Source organism: Diadema antillarum, unplaced genomic scaffold, assembly GCF_040938485.1.
Source record: "Diadema antillarum isolate AM-2024a unplaced genomic scaffold, OU_Dant_1.0 scf00000115, whole genome shotgun sequence".
Classification (NCBI taxonomy): domain Eukaryota; kingdom Metazoa; phylum Echinodermata; class Echinoidea; order Diadematoida; family Diadematidae; genus Diadema; species Diadema antillarum.
In genome coordinates, this window is record NW_027271004.1 from 2,236,770 (window position 1) to 2,264,565 (window position 27,796).

Sequence of the window (27,796 nt, forward strand, 5' to 3'; positions counted from 1 at the left end):
GGGGCGGAGTCTAGCTGCGGCGCTAAATCCAAATCTTCGGACACGTTTCTCTTACATTGAAAGTCGGAAAATCATAACCCAGAAAAACGCTTATTTCTTGCCTTTCCTTTGATCATTTAGCTTCGAAATTTCGGCAGATGATGGATAAAACATTAGACTACAAAATTATGCCAAAAACAGAAATTTGATTGTTTTGACCAATTTTGATGATGTGACTTCAAACACGATTTTCTCGGCTCGGCCGTCAGCGACTTTAGGATCCTTTTGTTGTAGCGGGTCACAAATATCCTTCCACAGCGAGACAAAAATAGACATTAAAACAGCAGACCTGTATCTATAAAGGCACAACAAAATCAAACAAGCTTGCCTTCTGGCACATACTTTGTATCTTGACAGATCTAGGAAATGTTTCAATTTTTGGGGGCCAGATCACCATTGACAAGTAATCGCCAAGCATGCACTGATTTCGCATTCAGTGCATATGTTGTGCACTGTTTACAAATTATCAAACAAGAACCTTGCATGCACGACCTCTCACAATATCAGTCTATGAAGGCATGCCATGTGTAATGTAATGAATGAATAACTGATTTACATACTGTTGCATTCCTTCATTTTCTAAATGCTTTTTATGTAAAATCAGATGTTTATCATGATCCAACTTCCACACCCTTGCCCGACAGGGACAAAATACGAGGTCTTTGGGAATATCCTGTCTCGTAAACAACTTCTTCTGCAAATAAGCCCCAGGATACATTGTATATATGTCTCTCTTTTTTTTGTGGTACAAATACATTGTAAATATGTCGTTGTGTGTGTGTGTGTGTGTGTGGTAAAAGTGGTACCACAAAAACTGACATATTCATAATGTATCCTGGGGTTTATGTACAAAAGAAGTTGTTTACAAGACAGGAAATTCTGTAACCCGTAACATGGTGATTTGCAAATGCACGGGCTCTCATTGCTCTGCATCTTTCACGGAAAGTTACCCCCCCCCCTACAATCCAGTGATTAAGTCTGATTAACAAAATATCTTTGACTCCAAACTCCCGACTGTACTTTGGCAACAACAAAAACAAAGTCTGCTGTCATTCCTTTTGTTGATGAAAGTTTACACGCGGCGCATCCTGCATGCCTAGCAACGGCAACGTAAATATTTTGGGAGGCGCAGGTGGAGCAAATAATGGCTACACGCCCGGCGTCCGGTCCGCCAGATTGCAGTCACCTCGCAAGCATAACTGCGGCGAGAGAAAGGCGCCACAGTGCACCGTGATAAGCATGGCACTGCCGGTGACAAAAGAAAAAAAAATCCAGAAGCTGACAGCAAATAAAGGAGCCATTTCCAAATGAGCCCAGGTGGATTTGAAGCAAGAAAAAAAGAACTTCTCAAAACATGCTCACAAAGTCTTGATAACCTATCTCCTTTAAAAAAAAAATGAAAAATGAAAACAAAAATTAGAAAAAAATTGGCAAATTAAAAAAAACCACAACTTGGCATTTTTCAATAGGCTCATCCATACCAAACTTATTCTCTGTGTCATATAACTCCATATAATCACAGATTTCGTTTTTTCTTTCTGTGTAAATATCTAATTTAGTCAGCTTACATGTATTTCATATCAGATTATATTCCAAGCTTCAGAGAGCTTTATATGAAAATTAAACTGCATTTACTCCTTGGAAACCAAAAAACCCCCAAAAAAACAAAACAACAACAACAAAATACAAATTAAGACAACAGAATGGACTCCCAAAGTGACACTGTCACAGTATTTTGCTCTAGCTTTAGTGCTGGTTCCAAACAAGACATCCTTGAATGAGGCTTTGGGCAGTCAGTTGGAACTGGGCACGAGCATGGCTAGCAACTGTTGTGCTCACAGACATTTGAGCTATGTGAGGTCTTTTACAACCAGTTTCCATGGCAATGAATGGCTATGATGTCACACTTTACTCACATACTCTATCAACCAACATGATTGGCAGCGCCTCCAACACAACCAAGATTAAAGTCTGGAGAATTTGAGGGGAAAAAAGCTCTGCATTTGTCGATGCACATTACTTCTTATCAGATGATGGACTGACTATATTCAACCATACACTACTTACATAGCAAAAAATGTAATTTTCAAAACATTTTTCACTAGCTAGGCTAAAGAAAAAGAACAATCTTCTGTGTCTCCTGTGTGTTCTGCTTCAATGCTTTTCAGTCGCAACTTGCTACACTAATATAGTACAAAGTGTAGTCCTTGTCACTGGTAAAATCCTAGTATTTCTAATTTTTCCACTTCATTTCATCACCTTATAGAGACCACTGATATCAAATTAAGTCATAATTTTCAAAAGTCTTTCAACTGTTAGACTGACTCTTGAATTAGCAACAGATTATAGAATGAATTTTATTTTTCTCTACAAAATTGGCAACTTTCTGTCACATTTTGAACAGGGGGGCATTTCATGAAGCATTTTGTTTGACAAAGTTGTTGGACAAATTTGCTCTCAGCCAATCAGATGCAAGGATTTCAGTAGCTTGTAACATTTTGTAAGAAAAATATCAGACTAAAACACTTCATGAAATGCCCCCCTGGATTAAAAAATTATCAAAGTCAGTTTCAACTAATCCAATATAAGACATGCAATGAAATTCAGAGTTGCCAATTCAATGTCAATATGACGATTTGGGTTCTGCAACGAACCTCCCGTGTCACTCGCTGGGATAAACCTTTAACGTCAAACAGTGATCTCTTCTCCTTGCGTGACTGATTGGGTATTTTGATTGTACTGGGTTTGCAAAGAATGGAATATTACCCACAGCCACCCAACAATAACTGTATGACTACCCAATGCCAACTACATTGTAAACGACTGCATGCACCTGCGGCGCAACTCGGTTTAACGTCACAGTCTCCCTTTCGCAGTTTCTACCATTCCGAGGATGCGCTCAACATCCTCACATAATAGAAGAGGCAGGGCGTGAGCCTCGGATCTTCCAAGGTGACACGGCATTGTTAACTCGCCCTGGGAGCACCAAGTAAAAAAAATATAAAGAAGTTTGTCCACACAAAGTTTTGATTTCGTGACTAAGAGAGAGGTGCGTTATATTGCTGGAATGTCAATCACGCGCAGACGCCGATGGTGGCCACCACGTAACTGCACCACAGACTTCAAGCATTGCTCGTCTGACAATCAAATGATTTGTTTGAGTTCATGCTGGAACATTTGCTTTGTAAACATGTCATTTCGACAGCTACTCGCTCAATTGACAATTGGCACTAACTTGACATCTACTGCAGATTGCATACATGTGTCACCTCTATGTATGCTGAGCCATTAGATTAAAAAAAAAAGGATCCCCCCCCCCCCCCAAATCCAATAATGTCATCAGCTGCAAACCAGCTTTTCAACTGCTGGATTAAACTCCACAAGAAAATATCTCCAGTTGCATTTTATGATGACAGTGATAAGACGGTAACAACAGAGTGAAAGTTCAGTTTTAGCAGACCAAGACAATTGTGGAGAAAATAACAACTCAGTGCCTAACTAGTGCCCTATAAAAGGTACTTCAAAAGAAAACACACAAGAAAACACTGCTGTGGAACCACAATGACTAAAATGTCACATCTTTTGTCCAAATTCCACCAGCCATGGGTCCATTTCTACCTTTGTGTTCATTAGGAACTAATTGTCTGTCTCTTCGGGGAAAATTCTTCGGTGAAACGACAGTAGCTAGGATAGTAGCACTGGAAAAACAGGGTAGGAAAGTTTCAGTGACAGTGGTTTAAAGGCTTTGGTCTGTCATACAATGTTTGTTTTCTCCTTGCTTTAGTCTTTTTTCTACCTTCTGCATAAAAACAAAACAAAACAAAACAAAACACACATATCTCTACAAAATCGTAACTGGCATCTCCATTATTTTTTTCTTTTCTTTTCTGTTTACCTGGTAGTCACATGATACACGTGTATAATGGTAATGTTCAGATATATCTGTAGTTTGGGTATACTTTGGGGAAAATTCTTTGTGGTGAAACTAGTAGCCAGCATAACATAGCATTGCAAAACATTATAGGAAAGTTTCAGTGATGGTGGTTCAAAGGCCTCAGTCTGTCATTTGGTTTAAAGTCTCCTTGCTTTTGTCTTTTTCCTACCTCTTACATCAATACAACAACAAAATAATCTCTGTTTCATTTTTGTTTTTAAGTTGCATGATATCAAGAATGATAATGCCAAGATATCTACATGTATAGTTTGGGGACACTATCTAAATTAACATTTCAAAGTTTCCCAATGGGTTTTCATTTTGGGCATGAAACAAGACATCATGTCCAACCTTGGGACCAAAGTACAAAAAAAAAGAATTTCTATAATATTACACTGAAATAAGTTTCATAAGGAATGCGCTTATCTCATTAATATTGATAACTAAAATTGGTTTCCTAAGGAATCACTTATCTTACTCAAAATTAATAGGTGAGGCTTATCCATGTTGGTATTTCCTGGTTCATCAAATCTAATACTCCACTGAAACTGTTTTACTTGTATCTTTACAACCAAAGAACAAAACCTTTCAATGTTCTTTTTTTTTCTCCAAATAAATGTTTACATTTTAAATGAAAAGACAGATCAATGTAAATTTGAATGTGACTACTGTACATTTACACATTTTTTAAGTTCTTCATAATATCCTATGATACTGATGCAGACTATTGTGATAATTTCATGCATATTCTCAAGGTGCTACATTAAGTCCAGGCAAAGGACTATAAACTTGTCCATGAAAAGACTGCTTTGTTCTTAAACAACAAAGGCCATTTGGATGGCATAACTGGGATGACAATTCATGAAAGACGCCTCAACTGCAGACACAATTACTTTCTGAGTGAGGCCTTCTGAATACCAAACTACTAAATATGTACAATTGTGCATTGGATGGCCATGGGTGTGAGCTGAACAGGTTCTCACGTTCTCACTAGATATTTGCTTACTAAATCTCTTCCCTGACGGGTATACGGTCTTGGAACTCCTCTCCAACTGCAAAACTTGCGCTCCTGCTCAGATCTATGTGGCTAACTGAACTCGAAGAATCGTTCTGGGGGGCCGAGAAGAGTTTGAATGGTGCTTTACCCCAAAAAAGCACACAAAAATGGCGTATAAGAGTAATCAACCATGGGATTGGTGAGTTTGACTCATTTCTTGGGTATATATAAACACATGCATGGCAAGTTTTGTGATCTGTTATAATGGAAAAAGGAGAATTCTATCCCCATTTCCCACAGAATTTTATCCAAAGCAGATTTTAACTACAGTAAGACCACAGAGCAGAGTGAATGGAAGATACTGTACCAGTCTGTAGTGAGGGCCGACTGTATTACCTACACCACAGTGAACAAGAGGCCCCCAAACTAGAGGCAGAGTTATTGGTCTAATCTCTTTCTAAAACACTTTTCACAGCTCAATACAAGACATCCTGAGAGTACTTGACCTAGCTCCCCCACAAGGAATGGAGAGTATTTGCCTTGACATCCTATCTTGGCAACAAGCCAAGTCAACGCATGCTTGTCATGAAAACAAACAAATGAAACATATTTTCACAGCCATTATTAAAAGCCATCTTGATACTGGCACTATTCACTGCAAAATGACTGTTTTTTTCCCCCTTGGGTACTATCTACTAGTGTATACAAGTCCAGCAACTGTACTTGTACAGCAAACATACATTCTTTCAAGTTGTTCACATTGCTTGTGTAAATTCATTAAATCATGGAGAAAAGCACAAACATACCATACGGACAAGTGAAGGACGAGGCGTGTACATCTAGACGGAAAGTGCAAGTGGAGAGGATTTTTCTCATGAATGAATGAGTGGGCTTTAATAACTGATGCATGTTTGCAAATGACTCTGTTTGTCCGGGCGGCTGAAAGTCAATCCATACACCTGAGTACACACAGTGCATCCATGTCCACGCCGGTGAAATCACATGTTCATGTATAGATCAAGATGCACACGGAATTTGATTTAGAAAGCCTTGCAATCTACCGTGGGAGTTCCTCCATCATAGATGAAATGCCTTTTTGACTTTCACACTAAGCATACCTAGCCAAGTCGGTATTGACGTTTAAATCAAACTGTGACATTAGACAAATAGGCGCAATGACAGACGAATGCTTTTCTCCGACAGTGCACTTTTGCAAAGTTAAATCATAGATGTACAGTGTATGCAACATCACTTTTCTTTTATCAATACCCTTGTTTCAAATTCACTAGGATTCTGTTTTTGCTTTTTGTTTTGTTTTCCACAAATTTTTCTATACATCAAAACTCTGAGTAAAATATGTGAATATAACAACTTTCGGCTTACTTTACGCGCGTAGGTTCTGCAACTGCCCTACATCAAGACCTTGCCTTTGTTTTATTTTCTTTTTTTTATAGATTTAATCACCTCAAACTGTTACTGAATGTTTGAGACATCTTGCTGTACATATTCACTTTAAGCCACACTTGTATACAGGTTTGATGAGACAGACTCTTTTTAATAGTTTGTTGGGAGAGAATGAAAGGGCTGTGAACCCATGTGTCTGCATGCAGTATTGTCCTTCTGCTTCTAACATATGATCTTGTCTTCTTGAGAGACAAAACAGAATACATTGCAGACCTGAAAGCTTTTACTCGACCATCTATAATAAGAGGTCTGCACTATTTCTTCATATTCCAAAAATTTATGCATTTCCTATGAAAATTTACCGGTATTCATAGAATTCAGGTGCCAGTAAAATCACATTCTGGCCGATAAACAATGTATCGGCAAAGTCATCAGACACACAATTACGAGAGCTGAGAGTGTATGAATTTAAATAGCAACTAATAATCCACAATGTCCTCCCACAGATATTTTGAAATAAACATCTCAGTCATGTGGCCTTGTTGTTGTTTACACCGTAGTCTTAACCATACATTGTACACTTGTATAATTTACAAAGTTGTTTTTGGCTAGGCTTCATAACTGTTGAGTACAAGAATCATGCAAAAAAAAAGGATGCAAAATACTGCACTTGCATGCATTTTGCAGTGCGTTACGTTACTCACATAAAATTCATGGATATATATATATATATATCTTTTTTCTTTCTTTTTTTCTCTCCTCTTTCATGGTTTGAAAGATTTGTTGCCTGACCGGAAATGGGCACTGGAAGCAGAGGCAGAAGCATCTGGGGGGTGTTTCATCAAAGTTTGTCAGCGCTGACAACTTGAATCACCATAGTAACAGTCAGTGACCAGAGCATCTCAGCCAATCAAAACCAAGGATTTTGCTGATACTGTCAGCGCTGACAAACGTTGATGAAACACCCCCTGGTCATTTCTGTTCAGATGTGTTGGTCAGTTGGTAGCTTTTCTCCTGAAGGTCATTAATATTTCCTCATATTTTCCTTAGTGTTTTTCGTTTGTTTTGTTTGTTTTTTTTGGGAGGGGTTTGCTTGTTTGTTTGTTGTTGTTTTTATGGTTTTGGTTTTGGTTTTTGTTTGTTTGTTTGCTGATGTATGTTGTTTGGTTTTTTTTTGTCAAGTGAGCTATTAACCCGAATGCTTAGCAAATATCTGGTGTGCGTAACGTATAGATCTACACACCCTTGTGTATCTATGGTAGGGTCATGAAGGGCATTTCCTGCACAGCCATTGAGCCAAGGATATAATACTTGGGTCATCTTCAACACCATTGAAATTTCTCCAAGGACAAAAATACCCAGGATATTAAATTGACCTCGCATTTACATTAAAGGCATCATTTACTGTTTGCAGATGAAATGAAAACCCGCCTTTAGTGCTTTAAAATAGTTCTAAAATGTGATTTAGGGATAGAAACAATCAATGTAAAAATTTTAATCAGTATAATTAATGTTAAGTATTGTTGAATCTACAAAAAGTGGACAATAGTTATAATAACAATGTTTCTGGATTAAACCATCTACAGTTATGGTTGATTGAGAAAAATAGTGATATCTCCTTATATTTTAGGCTTTATTGTCAAATTTTTACATGGTAGGATGTTTTGTGATGTACTGACCTACACATACAGTCTGTATGCATCAGATGCAATATCTCAGACACATTTTTGAAATCACTGCTCCCAATGGTAAACAGTACCTTTAACTGTCCATGTGTCCCTGTTTTCAGAAGTTATAGCCTAAAATGTAGGGAATACATAATATAGGGTAAAATTATTACTGTAAAACGAGGAATGTTCGCGTGCATTTTAATTTCGTGAATTTCGCGAGCACCAAGATATGCGAAATTAAAATGCACGCGAAATTTCTTATCTACACTATATGCATTGAGAGCAAGTGGCAATTCGCGAAAATTTCTTGCCACAAAAAAGGCTGTCGGCTCCAATTCGCGAAAATTTCGTGCCGCGAATATTTCATGTTTTGAAGTAATCTTGAATGGTTTTTCTTTTTCTTTTTCTTTTTTTTTGGCTGCTTTTTGAACTTTGTAAGACTTGATGCACATGTGAAAGAAATTCACTTAAAAATTGTATTGCTGCAAAATTGTAGACGCATATTATGCACACGCAGAGACAAAATCCTCCAAAATAATACCTGTGTGGAACCTCAGCAGACTATCTAACTTATACTGTATCATGATAAATTGCTACATTAGAGGGAAGAGAGCACAGTGCCCAGTTTTGTCAGACTCATCGGAGGATATCTTGGCTTCTGTCTGTTTACATCTAAACAGGATAAATCACCATGCTGCACGGGGGAGGAATAAAAACAGGGGCTTTTTCTGCAGAGGAAATCGAGCATCCCGAATCAAGCCGCCCACGCGTGCCAGAGACCACCGGTGGCACTTTTCTGTGTTGTGAGCCAGGGGACAGACTACTATAGATCAGTTTCGGCTGATTGGTTTTTATACCTGTACGTACAAGTTTCGGATGATGTTGGAATTATAGACAGGTCACTGCATTTAATCAGAGACTTGGATTACAAGTAATCTGTGTTTAAATTAAGCCAGCCTTGAAACTGCTAGTATTCCTTTGCATGCCATGCCAACTGCAATCTAGATGCAAGACTGCTCAGTTTCTTTTTTTTTCCCCCCATGTCCTTGTTCCTACAATCTTGACTCTCATAACTATCACTGTGAATTCTACAATAATGATTATGACTACTGTATACGCTGTTATTTTCGCGTAAAGATATTTTTGCGATTGATGAGGTCACAGTCATTTTCGAGAGATGTTGTTTTCGCGAATCGACGCCGATGCTTACGTTAGTGCTCTATTAACAAAGAGCATGGAGACAATTTCGCGTGTCGTTAAATTCACGATCCAACTGTGATTCGCGAAATTCGCAAAAATTAAACCCACATGAAAATAACAGCTTATACAGTATTATCATTATCACTCTTACTGATAACCACACACATGACTATTTGAAAGAGATGAATGACAACTATCAAAAAAAATAAAAATGATGATAGTGATATACTGTACACTATTAATTTAGCAAAATTTAAATCCTCTATTTGTGCGAATACACTTGCATCATCAATATATGGCATTTGATAATTAATGATATAAAAACAAATAAGGCAATGATGTTGCAACTCAGTTTAAAAAAAAAAAAAAAAAAATCTTCACCACTGCTCTTGCCATTATCACAATAATACTATTGTGCTCATCATTCAGGACTTCATGATATCCATAAAGAATGGAACCTGAAGGGGTTTATACAATCTAAGTATTGTCGTTTTCCTTTTCTGGCACTATTCCTGCATGAACCAATCACTCATGTGGATCTATAGATACACAATTCCTCTTCCTCATGATAAATCAACTGATGTAATTTCTTATTGTGGCACTCATTCAGTAACATTGTCTGCTGAGTTTTCATTTATTTTACTTTAATAGCCACAAGGGCTTTGAATCACTAACTTTTTTTCATGTACATAAATGTGTATATCTGGGAAAACAAAGGCACAAAAATATGACAGAAACAAAAACCCAGCTTTAGTGCTTGAAAATAGTTTTTATATGTGAGTTACGTAGGGATAGATATAAGAAGTAAAAATGTTAATCAGTATAATCAATGTTAAGTATTGATAAATATACAAAATGTGAACAATAGCAGAATATATTAAAAAAATTTTCTTGAATAAACCATCAACAGTTATGGTATAGTGAAAAAAATAGTGATATATATCCTTATATTTGTGGCTTTATTGCAAACTTTTTCATATGGTAGGATGTTTTGTGATACAAGTGAACCATAAATAAATTATTGTATATGTATCAAATGTGATAACTCGGAACATTTTTTTTTCTTAAATCACTGCTCCCAATGGTATACAGTAAGGACCTTGAACACAGCGAGTTACACCATGGAATGAAAAATTCATTTACATTTTATCTGTGTCCCCTGTGCCATTCACACTGTGCTCAGCAAATTGTTGCAAGGATTTCAAGAGAAATGTAAGATGTAAAGATTCTTGCATCATGTTTATTGTAGTCATTAATGTTGGGATGAAATAATTATCACACCATCTGAAAGAGCTGAGTAAAGTGGTCTTTCATTATGGTGGAAGAATGAAAATACAAGTACACTGTATGACTTGAAAAACACTCGGAGAGTGCAGACCTCTGCTAAGCAGTTAATTTTAACCCATACACGCATGCTGAAAATCGCCCAATTTCTCAACACAGAAACCTTTTGTTTACGTCATCACCTTCTAGCTAAACGGCACCTTGCCCGAGCAGAAAATATGTGCAGCTTTAACTTCTACACAGTATGTAAGTTCATTGACCCTATCAGCCAAAAGATAAAAATCAATAAAAAATCAATAAAAATTCCAAGATTTGTATCAAAATTTAATCATCTATTCCTTGTGTCATTATCAGCTTTTCCTGCAAGTGTCATTCAAATCTGTTTACATCTTTTTTAAAGTTATTTGCACTAGTTTGTTTGTTTGACAAACAAACAAACCAATGCTGATGGAAATATAACCTTCTTCCTTGGCAGAGGTACAGGTGTAAATTAATATCAAATTTTCTTGGTGGTTAGTCTCGAGGTACAGTAGCTGCTACTCCATGCTAGTTTCACTATTACCTGTACGGGTGTTCTACTACATTGTAGTATGGTTCCAATGGGTGAGATGAGTCATCATAATCACGAAAAGGTCAGTACAGGTAGATCTATAACTGTAGGGGGGGGGGGGGGGGGGTAAACCATAACAATTTTTCATGTTACCAAACACAATTACAAATGCTAATGATGGTCTCATTCTATGCTCTATTAATATGAAGAAAAGATTAGGAATTCCATCATAAGTAGTACATTGTACATTATCAATACAGCGCGCAAGCCAAGCAATAGAACACCCATGCATGCACAAGCTTGCTCTGAAAATACCATCTCATGCAACTTGCACGGCTTGTGCACTGTCTGCGCTGGACGCCACGGGACGCTTGAACAAAAGGCGCCCAAAGGCTGGTGGACGGCGGAATTCACAAAGAATGTTAGAACCTGTAATTCTACACAGTGATTAGTCTGCAGACAAATTTGAGTACCTACATGTACCTTCGATCTCTATCAGTGTGGAATAGTAAATTTGGAATATATGCACAAGATCGGGTTAGTTCTGATTTGTAAAATGTCAGACTTCAGCTTCATGGGGCTGATTCGTGCATCTAAGTGAGAGCCGCAGAAAAAAAGCACCAAAAATTTTGAGTCAGATCAGGCTGATAGATGCAGCAGCCCTGCATTGAGCGAACTTGCTAGCACCTCAGGTTTCGATGGGTCAATGTACATCAGTTGATTAAAAAACTCAATTTTTATAAACAAGCGCAGACAGAATTTTCTCTTTTTTTCATCTTGGAGAGTGGACATGATGGGTGTAAGGAAAATCACTGTGCGAACAATTTATATGTCTGATGTGAGATGAATGAGAAGTGAACCGGGGGCCTCATGAGCATCTTGCCATGAGGGCCTCATGAACATGGCCGGGATACTCATGAGGAGGAGGAATCTTTATGAGCAGTAGCTCCCCGTCAGGAGCAGTTCCCCCCCCCCCCCACAAACCAGGGACACGTGTCTAGAAACATGTAAAGCCAGTACTGGGCATGCATTCAAGGCCAGAGTAAAGGCGGGGCAGGCAGCACGGTCCCGTTTCATAAAATTTGTGAACAGTAAAAACTGCCACAACCTGTCTCTATGACAAATTTGCTCTCAGCCAATCAGAAGCAAGGATTTCAGTAGCTTATAACAACTATCGTAACTTGTTACTGACGAGCCAGTGTGAGTACTTTGGGGCCACACACACATACTATTGTATGTACAATTGGATGCACAGTTAAAGAATGTTCAATAACGTGATTGTAGTACCGGTATTGTACACTACCGTACAAATACAGGGATGGGACTGGAAATCTAACATTCACCCTACACAAAGGAACTGTACGAGTCATCTCTAGCTAGGAACAAAAACCAAATTAACTCCTCATAATGCCATGACAGATTAACACAGGTGGTCAATGTCGGATGTTTTATAAATGTAGGTAAATATATAAATTTAAACACTCCATAGACCTAATGTTGATTACCATTATAGTCTCAACTACCTAAAGTCGCCAGACATTCACATCACATGTATTATGCGCGCCGCGATCAGAGATCAGCTGGGGCGACTGATTTTCATCGCTCTCAAAAGACATTCCTAATTCACCTTTTTCCTCCATAAAAACACAAATAATTGTAATCCAAATGTACTTTACCATATGTAACAGGTGACAAAACCATTTTTAATGCAAGAATGTTTTTGATTTCGAATGGATACCAGGTGGTAGATTAAGAAAGTTTTTCAAACGCCATGATGCATAATGCATCCTACATTGTAGTGTGTGTATAACACACGCGCTAATATTACGTGGCGCGCTATGGGCGGTGAACTAATTCAGTGCCTATTGTTTGTTCGCCAACCCGGGAGTGCATATGAAATACACGCAAGCGGCAGCTATACGGTAACTGATGTTAGACTCTATTAATACTATTAGGCTCATACACAGTTTACCATATGATATGCATTTCTTTGCAGCATTGGAGCAGAAAATTACATTAGCTTTCACAGAGTAGAGTTGAGACTAGACAGAAAGATCCGTCTGTCCGGAGGAGCCAAATTTTTATGACGTTATCACTCTCCTCCGGAGACATAGGAGGGGATCCATGAAGCCAGACGCAGTCTCCGCGGAGCATATCCCCGACGACCAGATACAGACCGATCTTTCGTTTGGGTTAAGACATTATTTAGAGGTCTAGAGTCTTCGTTCTAGTACGTTTCAGTAGTGTTTACATAGGTAGTCTACTCTAGATTAACTATAGATCTAACTTAACACTAACAGTTGGTCAGTTGAAAAAATTTAGATAATTCAATTTAATTTTACTTCGATCATGACTTGACAATATACCACAGACAGTCCACACACTTTCCACATATAGCATAGACAATGATTGACCGAAAGATCGGTCTGTATCTGTCCGTCGGGGAATGTTCCACGGAGACTACGTCTGGCTTCACGGATCCCCTCCGTATACAGACTGAAGTCAAGGATTGTGGCTCCTGTGCGGAGCAGTCGCGCACAGATCAAACGTTACGATAAACCAAATATCAGACAGCTTTTTTACATTCAAACAAGTTTGACATGACATGACACATTATGCAGCAATATTTGGGATAAATTTCTCAATTGTGCAATCGAAATACTCACATAAACTCGGTTATAACGCAGAAATTTTATCGATATCGCAACATCGCCGTTCGGAAGCTGTAAGTCGCCATTTTGAATCTGTAAGCCAATCACATGCGAGGTACGTGTTTTAGTAAAACAAACACGTAGAAGCTACCTCGCATGTGATTGGCTAATAGATTCATAGTGTATGTTTCTGCAGTTTGAACGTGACGACGCAACAGGCTGTGTTTTACGTTGAAAATTCTACTAAAATGTGGGATTATTCATTAATCTGGTGAGTGTAATGTATTCTTAGAAAGCTAATTTAACTATACAAGCTTAAATTTGCCGACCTAGGGCCATGAATTAGACACAATCGAGAAGGGTGAGGTACCTCACCCAATTTCCCATATAGACAGTGGTTAAGAACATCCACACAGCAATGGGTACTGCAACCTTCCGTCTGTCTACGGAGGACAGCGTTAATGGCAAAATATAAAAAGAGTCCTCCGGACAGACGGATCTTTCTGTCTAAGACAATGATAGAGTTCTACTAGACTATCTACTCACAGTTAGTACAGACTAGCATGACTAGATCTAGACTAGACTTTCTACTTCATAATCGTATTTGTACTTGGTAGAGTTGAATGACAGGGTTCAGAATCCATACAGAAAATAACTAGCGGTAACATTAGATTTCAAACAGGATATAAATGGGCAACATCCCACAAATGCAACCTTTATTCAGGGCTCCAATTCCAAAACCACTGAGACCTGTGATGTACTGTGCGTCATTGTATACTAAACTAACAGTTACAGCTGTATTCACATCATCTCGACAAAAACAATGAGCGGCTTCCCAAGACCATCGCTAAAACACATACCAAGTAGATATACTGTAGTAATGGAAATGTCGTCAGTATGATATCCCCACGTACATCGGCTGGCATACACCACAACACACGTCAACACATTGACGATAGAATGAACGACCACGAACACGATTGCCTTTGTTGAAGTTTTGTACATCGATGAGCCGTAGGCCTAATTGAAGCATGCGAACTTTGCGTGTAGAACACTACCCTAACCATCACGATCACCACCACTATACCACTGTAAAAAGGTGCAGACAATGGTCCAGCGCGATGCGATTAGGTTTTGAGAGAGGGTGGCGGATTTACGGGAACTGTATATACGATGACGTAACGTTGCCAAGACGGAGAGACGACACACACATCACACACTCGGCTCACGGAAGTACCCAGTCTGAGCTGAGCCAGAGCACCTGCTGCAGCTGGCGAAGGAATTCGTAGCGAGATGGCGCTATAGAGGTTTCTGTTTTTCTTCAACGTTGAACCAACCAGAGGCCCTTCGTTCGTTCTCCTTTTCCGCAGAGAGGTGGGTATAATAATGATAATAATAATGATAATGATAATAATATATATATATATATATATATATATATATATATATATATATATATATATATATATATATATATATATATAGAGAGAGAGAGAGAGAGAGAGAGAGAGAGAGAGAAAGAGACGATGAAGACAAACAAGTTGACATAATGGATTAGAATCCAACTTCATTTATTTGTAAACCAAATTTTCGACCCTTGCACGGATCTTCCTCAGGGTAACAGTCAAAATTTGGTTTACAAATAAATGAAGTTGGATTCTAATGCATTATGTCAACTTGTTTGTCTTCATCGTCTTCATGCTCTTATTCCAACACGCGGATAATAATACCACCATTATATATATATATATATATATATATATATATATATATATATATATATATATATATATATATGTATATATATGTATATATATGTATATATATATCCCTAGTTGGCACCTTAGGGAGACATATTGGGGGGAAGTGTCTTCATTAGGGAGACAATTTTCGTGTCTCCATTGCGTAAACTGCCATTGAACATGTATATAAAAATTTGCATATAAAACAAATGGAAATGTCTTCCAAATGACCCATCTAGGAGTATATATATATATATATATATATATATATGTATATATATAATGATAATGATAATGATGATGATGATAATAATAATAATAATAATAATAATAATAATAATAATAATAATATTAATAATAATAACAATGATAATAAAAAAAATCCAAGTAAACAATCCTATACTCAATTCCGTCAAGGCTGATTGTGATTAGCTCAGTGGTCCTGAAAGGCAGATAATGTCAAGTGTTATATTACACCTCTAAAAGAGCAATATCTGTATGACATTACCAGGGAGGTGGAACTCTCTTCCACCTCCCTGATATTACATCTTCATGAGAGTCACTGCACACAAAGTCCTTGACCGAAAGATCGGTCTGTATCTGTCCGTCGGGGAATGTTCCGCGGAGACTGCGTCTGGCTTCACGGATCCCCTCCGGAGGACAGCGTTAATGGCAAAATATAAAAGAGTCCTCCGGACAGACGGATCTTTCTGTCTAACAAAGTCCCTACAACAGTCACACTTTTATAGTAATTCATTTTCATCGCATTGCACTTATCAAAGTAAACAGCAAATCGACTGCATGTGACTGACTTATAACTATGTAATAATGGTACTTGTGCATGCAAGTCTCCACCCCCCCCCCCCCGCCCCCGCCCCTACTCTTGCTTTTTCGTTCTGTCCTCCCCCCCCCCCCCCCGCCCCCGCCCCTACTCTTGCTTTTTCGTTCTGTCCTCCCCCCCCCCTTTTCTCTCTCTCTCTCTCTCTCTCTCTCTCTCTCTCTCTCTCTCTCTCTCTCTCTCTCTCTCTCTAAAGTAATACCAGCACATGTTTATATAGTTGTCGGTTTCATATCGCCACTGGTGGAGACGGGTCTCAATGATATCGTGTTACTCATGAGACTAGTTAGACGACAAACAAAATATTGGTTCAACATTTCCTTGAATACAGTATTCCTAGCCATTTGTATTTGAGTTAGGAGATGCAGCAGAAAAACAAATTAATTCTTTAAAAAAAAATAAATTTTCTCAGCTTTCTTTCTCTCTTTTACCCATGCATTCCAGCTCACTCTCCTCCCAAAAATGGAAAAGTTAAAGCTCCTTTTGTTTGTGGAAAAGATGTGTTTTGTTGAGATCGATTTGGCATCATAAAGGTGTCAGCAAATAATGATAAAAACGATAATGTGAACAATAAATCAATACTCATCAATACTACAAATACACCACTGGTAAATAATTAATCTATCCCTTTTACCGAACTCAAAATCTGTCTGTATTTTTATATGCCATGCTCTCAACTCATACACAGTTGATCGAGTTAGTTTGGGTTTTGTCTGATGGTAAACAGGTTAATATGAAATCATTCTATAAATGGAGCCTAGTCAAGTTTAAAACAAGAAAATGTATTTCGTTGGTAAGACTTTTTTTTCGACTCACAGTATTGCACCTCAAACGATATGATTATCTAATTAAATCTATAGCCTACTACTGGCAATCAGCTTCGACAGAAAACTGTCAAAAATTCTTCGAAGGCACAAAGAACTGTTTATCATATTCATCTGAGAGGCTAAATCCTACCACCACTGATTTGGGGGTATCAGATCAGTTATTTTGACAAGTTATACTGAGCTTCAAAATGCATAGTATTGACAGGCGAAATGTTGACTAGCGCCACCTCTTGTCAAAGACTCGTGTATACACATCTGACTTACTATACTCAGTACATACAATGGTGTACTTCCCCCTGCGTTTATGTTAATTGTTTTTTTTTCCATTATAATCTTTTTAATGATGGCTTGAGTTTTACCAGGAAGATTGTCTATCTGAATTAATTGGGTTTTTCTGGAGGAACATGGCAGGAAAAGAGCCACAGATCTGAATCTTGACCAAAGCCGGGGGAAAAAATATATGAAATGCGTCTATGTGAAATAATATGTGACCTATTGCAGTTTATTGCATATCTCTTCCCACCTCCCTGCCTAAATTCATCGATGAAATTCCGACTGTCGGTGGCAAGGAGCCTAACCCTCGCCCGCCGATGACGTCATAAAAGTGTTTCTGTCTTAATTTTGTCTTAATGTAAAGTAAATATTTTTTTTATTGTTGGTTGCAGCAATGGTGTATAGGAAGCATTTAAGAGATGAGAGATATTCTGCTTCACATTAGAAAGGCATATGTGTATTGTGTATACTAGTATATATATGTTATCACAATCAGCAATGCAGTCATTTCTCCACGTGTATTATGTTTTAATCAAAGTATGTCGTTATTGGGGCGACAAGACCTCGTATCTGCAATGTTGAGCAAAGGGGACATGGCGGCCGGGGCACCCACATCTAGTGGGATGGCCCTTCTTTTGGCATGCCGTGGTGGCCTTAATATTTGGGGTGGAGCAGTTGAAATTGAACGGGACGTCGCTTGACTTATATTTTGTCTGACCAATAGTTTGAGGAAGTCATTTCACCAAAATTTGAGATACAAGGTCTTGTCGTCCCAGCGACCATAATGGTCTCAAATTGTGAGTATTGTGATGTATTTTTAATATAACATAATCTGAATTATAAATGCGGGATGGATGTTTATTCTTCAGTAATCGCAATACGTTGGTATATTTTCAAATATATTTCATGATAAATGGTTGTATATACATGTATATTCATATTTTCATATTATATTCATATCATTGTAATTTGATTTAAAATGTAAATGAAGTGTATACAGTGTAGTATTATTCTCAGTGTAATAATCATTGATATGTATGTAATTCTGAATTTCATTCGGAAGTTTGTGTTAGGTCTCAATTAACAATTTTGAAACGCGCGATGAAATGTTTTCCTCTCTCCACCCCTCTCTCCCTTTCTCCTTCTCTCTATCTCTCTCTCTTTTCTCCAACTTCATACTAGGCCCTGCAACTTTCATAGGCATTACGTGCATTATATAAAGTGAGTAAAATTGTTTATGCATCTGATTTCAGTACTGGCGTTGGTTTGATTTGATTTGTTTGTTTTTTACATGTTTTTGTAATCAACTATTGTAAGATTTTTTTTTTAATAGATGCACGTGTCGAGGTTCATGACATAACCATTTTTAATGAAGTTCAATGTCATTGTGCAATATCTTATCGCTGATATTTTTTTTTCATCGTATCTTTTATTTTCTTCTACATATTTCTATGTTTTCACATTTACTCGTGTAAAATGTCTGTAATTCAGCCTGCGGGCTGCTATAGATGTTACCAAATAAAAAAGTACCTTTACATGTCATATGTATATACATATATATATATATATATATATATATATATATATATATATGTATATATCGTACATATTATATATATATATATATATATATATATATATATATATATATACACACATATTCAATTTATTTATTCATATACAATATAGGTAGTAATCACACAACAGACAACATGTCGCTCACTTTTGTAAGTTAAAGGGATGGTATAGTTTGGGTTGAGATGGGAGAATTCAAATTTTAACTTTATGCAAGATATTAGAGACCTCTATGAAATATCAAAGCGCATACAATACTATTCTAAGAGGAATCTAGGTTTATCTGATGAAAATAGGACTTTTTGTTTTTTGGATATCTCAGCCATTTCAAGACAAATTTTCATCAAAGAAACGTATAATCCCTCGATTATGCTCTTTTTTTTCCATAAGTGGTTTTTCATTATCTCACAAAAGAGTTGGAAACCTGAAGCCCCGTCTCAACCAAAACTATAGTACCATCCCTTTAAGAAATCGTCACTCCCTTTCATTCAAATTCTCTGTCTACTTTTTTCACCCCTCTTTACCTCTCCGTTATGCATGACATCATTGTCTCCTTTTCCCTTTAATTTGAGGAGAGATAAATCGTCTTATTTCTAATGTATCTGTCAGTAAGTCAAAAATGCATAACTATACCTATATACCCATGATAATGTGCATGCATTAACAATAAGCGAACGCATGTTTATATCTCTTACGAAAATATCCATACATGTATATATTTGTGCGTGTTGTGTCTGCGCGCGTAAAATACTGTAGTCTTCAATTCGGTGTTGCAGCATTGGGAGTCTACTACATTATAATACGCATTCATCTGACTCACTTATAATTTGCTTTTAGTTTCTCTCTCTCTCTGCCCCCCCCCCTTCTCTCTGATTTAGTCAAAGTAGTGGACAAGAGAAAGCAGCTTCACATTGAGGTTTGCGTATTATTTCGAAGCACGATAATATCGTTTCATACAATGTACACATAAATAAAATAAATGTATAGCTTCATTTTTGGAAACACTTTTACACATACACACAGTGTCAAAAGCTAAATCTGAAGAGAATTTCTTTCGTAGCACTTTACACTGTAGCACTTTACACAATAATCAACAGACCTGCACGATACACCGCACGAGGATCCTGCGTCACTTAAATCACGAAACCTACGAACGAACGGCGGGGAGAGTTAGCCCGCTCTTCATGTAACGTTAAAGATAATTATGATAATCAATGTAGCAGTCATGCAGCGACACTTACAGACAACCTCATTTTAGATTGCCCTTGAATGTCCATCAAACACATGATAGATGTAAATTTTAGGAATGATTTCAAAGATATATATACTCATACGCATGTTAATAAGTGGGCTCGACACTAACTCGACACGTGCTACTAAAATTTTTGAATGTAACACTTTGGTGGTCCGAAAAAGAAATGTAGTGGCTCGAAATGATAGGAAGTATAGAAATTAATGCTGAATAATTTCAGCTGCCGATCGGGCCACAAAAAGATAGCCTTTTAGAGAATTTGGTGGACCAACATCAATTTTTGGTGGCCCCGGGCCACCGCTATAATGTCGACCCATGCGTATATATACATATGTATTGATAATAATTTCATTGAATATGTGGCCAGCACATGCTACAAATAGAAGGCTACATGTTAAGGGCAACAGTTTTCACCTTCAAAAACATTCCCGCGGTTTCGAAGGGAAAATTGGAATGGGCATACGTGACGGAAGAATGAAAGCATACAGTATACGTGTTGTTCAAATCATGAAGCTACAACACATTGCATAGCTCCATGTTTAAATACATGTACAGCATATTCAATTTATTACAAAAAATGTAAGTTTTCATCCCAAAAGTATGTACCTCTTTGGATATGAGGTGATTGGAAAAGGCATTTATTCTATTCAAATAATTCTGAGATATTTAGATTGAAGTAAACTTGATAAATGCTGGTGTCGTTCCGTGCCAAAATGCAGGCGTCGTGTTATAGTTTTTTTCTTCTTCTACTTCTTTTAAACACACACTCTTCGGCTGACATAAAAATATCAGGATGCACATCACGAGACTGACACCCACGAATCCTACAGCCCACTTCACGAGTCATTAGAGCCCATCGGGCATAAGCCCATGAGTTACACAGCTCATGAGTCATACAGCCCATGAGTTCGACACTAAACAAACAAGGCCCACGAGACTGACACAAAATTAGGCCCCGCGTTGTGTCGAAATCGTGGACTGTTTTTAGCAAGTGTCGAATTCATGGGCCTTATCTATTGTCGAACTCGTGGGCTGTATGACTCGTGGGTGTTGGTCTCGTGGGATGATCCCAAGTATCATCGTCTGACTAACTTGTGAGCAAGAGAAATACGGATGGACGTGCACGTTTTAACTTAGCCTTTTACCGAGGCCCTCTCTCGCTCGGCTGGGCTCGCTTCGCTCGCCCGTTGTAGCCGTCAGATAGCAGTCTTACAGTAAGAGGGCCGTGACAAAAGGCTAGTTTCAATTCGGAACGGAACAGTAGAAGGAGAATGTGGAGCACCATCACACTGAAATTAGAAGAAGAGTATTTACAGGCAAAAATTATCTGTTGTCAAAATTTTTGTTGAGTTGTCCGATAGTATCATAATTTTGATCTTCACTAAACCATAGGTGATGATGATACCGAAAGTTTCATCTCAAAAGATAACATATCGTTACTAGTATTTCGACAAAACATCTTTCAAACTTAACTTATAAGACCAATGGTACAGTGCTACCTCTCAACAAATGGGAAAATTAACATTAATTGAACACGATACATAAAACAAAGAAAAATACAAGATGGGTTCGTATATAGCACATCGCTTATTAGCGCGCCTGTGTATGATTCTTCATTTTCAAAAATACCCAAGAGTTTTGATCGTACCCAATCAAAATCTTCTATATAGGACATCGGAATCAACCATTTCTTTCATTCAAAGCAACATATGTTTCTCTCTCCTTTTCTCTCTCTCCTTCCCTCTCACTCTCTTTCTCTCTCTCTCTCACACACATACTTTTATCTTTCTCTCTTACTCTTTCCCTCTATGCTCTCAATATATCTCTTGATTTTTGACAAAGAATATGTCATGGGATACGTTTTTAACAAAACAAAAATATATGGTTTATCGTCTAGAACATGAAAATCATCTGTCCTCATTCCTGTAATGTATACAGTCTCGAGAAAAGTTCATCAGTACACTGTAGGCCTACTGAATGCACCCAATTCATCTCCAGTCAAGTGGTTATTGTTCAGGGAATCGTGCACTTTCACTGTCATGCCTAGTAAACTAATAAGTGCCGTATCGATGGAGTGAGAGATACCAGCAACTCCTCAGAAGAATCTCACTTCCTGGTCGCTCTCGTTGGCGGCTGGCAAGCGGTAGGCGGGCAGCGAGATTTTGCGCGCTTTACTCCTGTCCTCCATTTTCAAGAAGCCCTTCTTCGGCCTACTCAGACGCAGATCGGCCACCACGTCGGCCACCACGTCGTCAACAAAGCGAACGCGATGCTGATGTCCGTTAGTTGGGCTGGTGGACTTGATGACGTTGTTGTTGTTGTTGTGCTTGGCGGGCGATACGACGTCCGAGCCCATCTGGACGGTACAGCGGCGGCCATTTTGCCGTCGGCTGGACATGATCGGCGAGGGCGTCGCGCGTACGGACTCCGCCTCGCTGCTGGTGTCGAGGCTGCTCACGTCGTCGCTCGACTTGGCGCTGCTGCTGTAGCGCTCCTCCTCCGACATCGCCGTCTCCCTGGTGTCACCATGGAGACTGCTGATGAGTTTCTCGTTGGCCCGGTTGAGGGCGCTGATCTGCTTCTCCTGCTTGAGAACCAGCCGCTGCAGCTCGCGGATTTTGCGGTCCTTGTCGCCCATCTGGGTGAGGATCTCCTGTCGCTCCTTCTTCAGGCAACCCTCGAAGTACATGAGATCAGAGATGAGATCGGTGAACTGGCGGTCCTTCTCCTGCGCCTGCGTCATCACTTTGTCCTCGCTCTCTTCGAGCTTAATTTTCCAGCCGGCCAAAAGTTGTCTGGTTCGCGTTTTTTGTAAGTCCATCTGATGGCCCATCTCACCAAGTGTTTGCTGGGCAGACGACAGTTTCTCCCTGAGAAGTTTCACCTCGTTTTCCAACTGCAAACAAAAGAATGAAACATAAAACATACGATTAAAAAAAGTTATCAAGAATGTTTGTCTCACAGCTAAAGGTTCAAGCGCTTTTCGTTAAAAACAAATATAAAGAACACAAAATTTAAATGACACCCTTTAAATGTGATCTTTAAGAGGTTGGGAGGTAAGGGACCAAAAAAAAAATGTTAATACGCCTGCGAACGCTTTACAGTTACCTCAAACTTGGAATAATTTGCCCTCGAAGGCCCTTGTTTTCAGGGTTGAAGAGTTCGCGCGTAAAATTACATAGAGAGCACAAATTAATGTGATATTAATTCAACACCAAGCCTTTAAAACGAATATGCAAGCACACACGCAAATAGCAAACAAGAACCATTTTTTTTCTTTTTCTAGTAAGTATGTCGATACCCCTCGATCAAGCATACATAAGTTATTACATAGCATCGAACAAGAACTATACTTTTTTCAGGGAATATTTCATACTAATTACGGCCAAGATTTGTGCTTCCTGCTTTGCATATCGACATCACCTGATCATCCCCTTTGTACAATTTTAACTACGAGATATTGGAATATTTTACAGAGAGAAATACGTTGATCGACAGGATACTCTATTTCAGAGACAAGTACTAAAGTTGTTTTCCTCTGTATGATGTTACAGAGCAAATGTCTCTACTCATAGCGTGCCCTGCACGACAACACAACTTTCTAACCCGTGGCGCCTCTCTCCAGCAGGCCTGCGTAATCCAACACAAGGGGAAGATCGTTAGTGAAGAAACGGGCAGAGAATGGTCGATGTGTGGAATGGAATTAAAGTTTCGGACGTCCGTGACACGGTGACCCATCCCTACAGTTGAGATGGGGTTGACTGGACAAAGATTGTCCAAACAACAAAAGCATCACTGGATCCTTCGTCTCCGAAGTTCAGTCAATACCAAACAACAAGACAAGGATTTTTTTTTTGAACTCATCGTGTAAACGCGAAAAACATTGAAAGAGAGGGGCAGAGATTGAACGGTGACAGAGACAAACAGCTAGGCAGAGATAGATAGATAGATGAGCAAGTCTGTAACCTCCTGGAAGGAAAACAAAGAACGAGCACCCGCGAAGAGATGCCTTCAAACAAAATTCTCGCACGAAGAATCAAATCCTCTTCCAAGTCGTTCAAAAACACATGCCTTGACAGTCTTCCCTTCCAAATCTTTCGTATTCTCTTCGAGGAGAATCAGCGCTGTGGAAACAAAGAGTTCGTCACCGCTGCCTACACTTCAGCCCTCCGGTCTTGCACTCTCGTACTGTCACTAGAAACGTCAGAGTTTCCTTGTGAATGGTCAATGAGAATTCTGCCTTACATTGCTCGTCCTGTTGTTTTTGGTTGATTTCTTTTTTTTTTTTTGGTGGGGGGAGCATGTGTATTACATTTTCCCCTTCAAATTGTTGTTTTCAGAACCATTAGTATCATTCGTAGCGGTGAATACCAATAAAAGAAAGGTAGAAAGAAAGAGAGAGAAGAAAAAAGAAGTATCGTGAACGTTCACATTAACTGTAGAATTGTTGTGGTTATATTGTTCGTTTTATTGTTGTTGTTTTGTACTGATTAAAATAGTCTGGGTCAAGTAATGATACATGGCTGAACTATTGTTTACTACCACGCAAGCCCTGCATACATATCTAATTATCATTTGCGCAGTTCCATGTAGATGGATTCAGAACGAACCAGTGAACAAACAAAGACAATAATTTGAAGCTCTACTTCCGTGTACCTCATATACAAATGTATACGTGACCAGTTTGTTACTCTTGACACCAGGAAATAGGTAGATGACAACTACAGTTGTATTAACTGGAATCCCGTAAATCGCACGTGCAAGGTTATAATAATAGTAAAAAAAAGTGTTTTCGATATCCGCTCTATCATACGTCTGACGTTAGCCTATTTATACAAATAGCGAGCTGCTGGTGTCTTTGATTTAAAAAGACAAAAGAAAATTCATTTATCTTTGAAGAAATCCTATATGTATCTACACGTATAAACACACGAACCCCCGCTTCGTGAAAACATCGCGAGGAGTGATTTTTATAATGCATTAAGTTAAGCCCTTTGCCCATCCAATACACGTATAAGAATTTGATTCTGATACATTGTTTTCATGTGCAAGAAACAACAATGATATGTACAGAAATTCCTGCCGAGGACCCTGCAGTGCATGCATGAAATCACTGTTAGAAATACGTCTCACAAACATTGCTTTTGAAGAAAATATTTTTAAAAAGTGTTGTATAATTTCATATTCGACCTGGTAGAATGGGGTCACCCCACGATTCCGACACCACGAGTTATACAACCCACGAGTTCGGCATTGGAAAAAAAGTCAATGAATCGTACACACATGAGTTCCACACTTGGTGAAAACAGCCCATGAGTTCGACATTATAACATGGGGCTTTTCGTGTCAATCTCATTGACCTTGTTTGTTTCATAGTGTCGAATTCATGGACTGTATGACTCGTGGGCTGTATAACTCGTGGGCTGTGTGACTCGTAGACTGTATGATTCGTGGATGTCGAACTCGTGACGTGCACAGCGACCCTACAGTAAAAGTTCCATGTCAACGAAACTATATGCAAGGATATGAATTTGTGCTAAAACTATATTCTTGAGGGACTTCTGTTCCATGCATGTACAGACAGTCAGAAGTGAAGAACAAGACACAGTTCAGAAGTTCATAAGGGAAGTTTTCCTCAAAAATCCTTGGCTGTATTTACACAACGCGGTATTTTCCCATGTATATATTTGCTGTATACCACGAGCATAATGATATGGAGAATTTTGACGTCTGTTTCTCCGTGGATGACTGAACCCGCAACTCGACTGAAGTCACGCTTTGATAGTAGAAATTCTTGCAGAACTTTTATTTGGAGACTCGACTAATCTACGATTCTGATACAGCGGCTGATTAAACACAAATCCAATTCCAAAGGGATATTCCAATAGACAGTAGAAAGGAATTTGTTTGCAAACACATTATAGGGAAAGAGAGAAAGAGGGGGGGGGGGGGGGGTCGGGAGAGAGGACCGACTGCATTCAAGAAGAAAGCTCTGACTGTGAACTTTCGTGGTCCACCACCCTCGTTTGCCTTCCGCATATTTCTTCCCTGAGGTGTCAATAGCGTTCATCAGTCGTACAAATTTGAGGATTAGATTAAACCAAAATGTATTTCACGTCGCGCTCGATTTATGCCTTTGTGATGTGTATAAGTGCGGCTGTGGTTGGCATATACATCTGGTGTACATGCGTCATTTCTATTTAAAAAAAAAATCGACAGACGAAATGTTATAGTCGCCATTTCAAGCACAATCGCAGAGATGCATCCACAATCTGTACAACATATAGCAATGAATGCTTTAAAGCTTTATTCTGATGATTGCAGACAAAAAGACTCCCGATTTTTCTTTCACGTATAATCAACTGCACCTGACTACGCCTCAAGAGGTTTAAACCGCAGTATATCCTCCTTCTTTCGTGCATAAACACACAATAATTATCATGAATTCAACGGTATATTGAGAATTATGGTATGTTCTATCAAGGTGTGTGATACATCCTTGGTTCTATGTTACTGCGGCCTACGCTCCCACAGACATTGTCACTATTTCATTCACAGGGTATACTGGTCTGCTTAAAGAGAACAAATCACGCCACCCCCACCTCAAACAAAATGAAAAGGAAAAAAAAAGAATAAGCACAAGATGTTGACGAACAGAACAACCAATCCATCGATTTCAAATGTCACTAGGAAGGTCGAACAAGGCATCATCAGTGGAAGTGAGACAGACATTGCAGGAAGCTGGGAATGTCTTTCGACCATTAAGGTTTAGCCTCTCTAAGCTCAGGAAAGAGGATGGTAAAAAGAGAAAGAAAGAAAATAAGTTATTGGGAGGGAGTAACCGAATGTGCCAACCGAGAATGTGCAACAACATTAACCCTCACAGAGCTACTGTACTTTTTTGACACTGTGCGGAGCATTCAGCTTTTATAATTCGAGAATACAATATGATGATAACATGAATACATTGTCGTATTTATGTACGGTGGCTATACATCAGCGTTGCCACTGATCTATGCAGAGGACCCTGTCATTGATATATGCATTGAAAGTATCGTTAATTGTCCAGTAACCATTGATAAACTTGGGTCCGGACAATGTGAAAGCATTTATAGTCCAAAAGTGAAAACACTGGGAGGGACTCAGAACCCAGGTCACTCTGTGTATCCCTTTGCGTATACTTTGAGTGCCAAAATATGTCACACAAAATCATATAGCGTTGTACACACCGTCAATAGTCTCTGGCATCGAAAGGGCTAAAATCCGGAGTCTTATCAACTTGTATACACTATGGTGCCCTATTAGAAGTTAAGGTTTGTATATCTGACAGTCAAAGAATATGGCGTCCCGACCACCCCTTCCCTCTCGTGAATACATGTCCATAACAGTATAACTTCAAAATACCCCCCAGGATTACGTTCAGTCAATTAAAGAATCAGGAACATCCGTCGTTCCCATATAGAATAATATAGGACAATGACAATGGACTGCACAAAATGGCCCGCACGACATCCTATTCAAGTTCCCGTGCCCAGGGTACATACTATCCCATTTTTATGT

The 27,796-nt window shown here is 38.7% G+C and overlaps 1 protein-coding gene across 2 annotated transcripts in view; it reads right to left on the reverse strand.

The window, feature by feature from the left end:
* Positions 1-22,257: 22,257 nt before the first annotated feature.
* LOC139719811 (uncharacterized) overlaps positions 22,258-27,796 on the reverse strand; it is a 44,952-nt gene continuing 39,413 nt past the window's right edge. For both annotated transcript variants that reach the window (XM_071631197.1, XM_071631198.1), the window contains exon 2: positions 22,258-23,132. In XM_071631197.1, the coding sequence (XP_071487298.1) occupies positions 22,332-23,132 (801 nt within the window). In that variant the 3' untranslated portion in view covers positions 22,258-22,331. The remainder of the gene's footprint in view (positions 23,133-27,796) is intronic.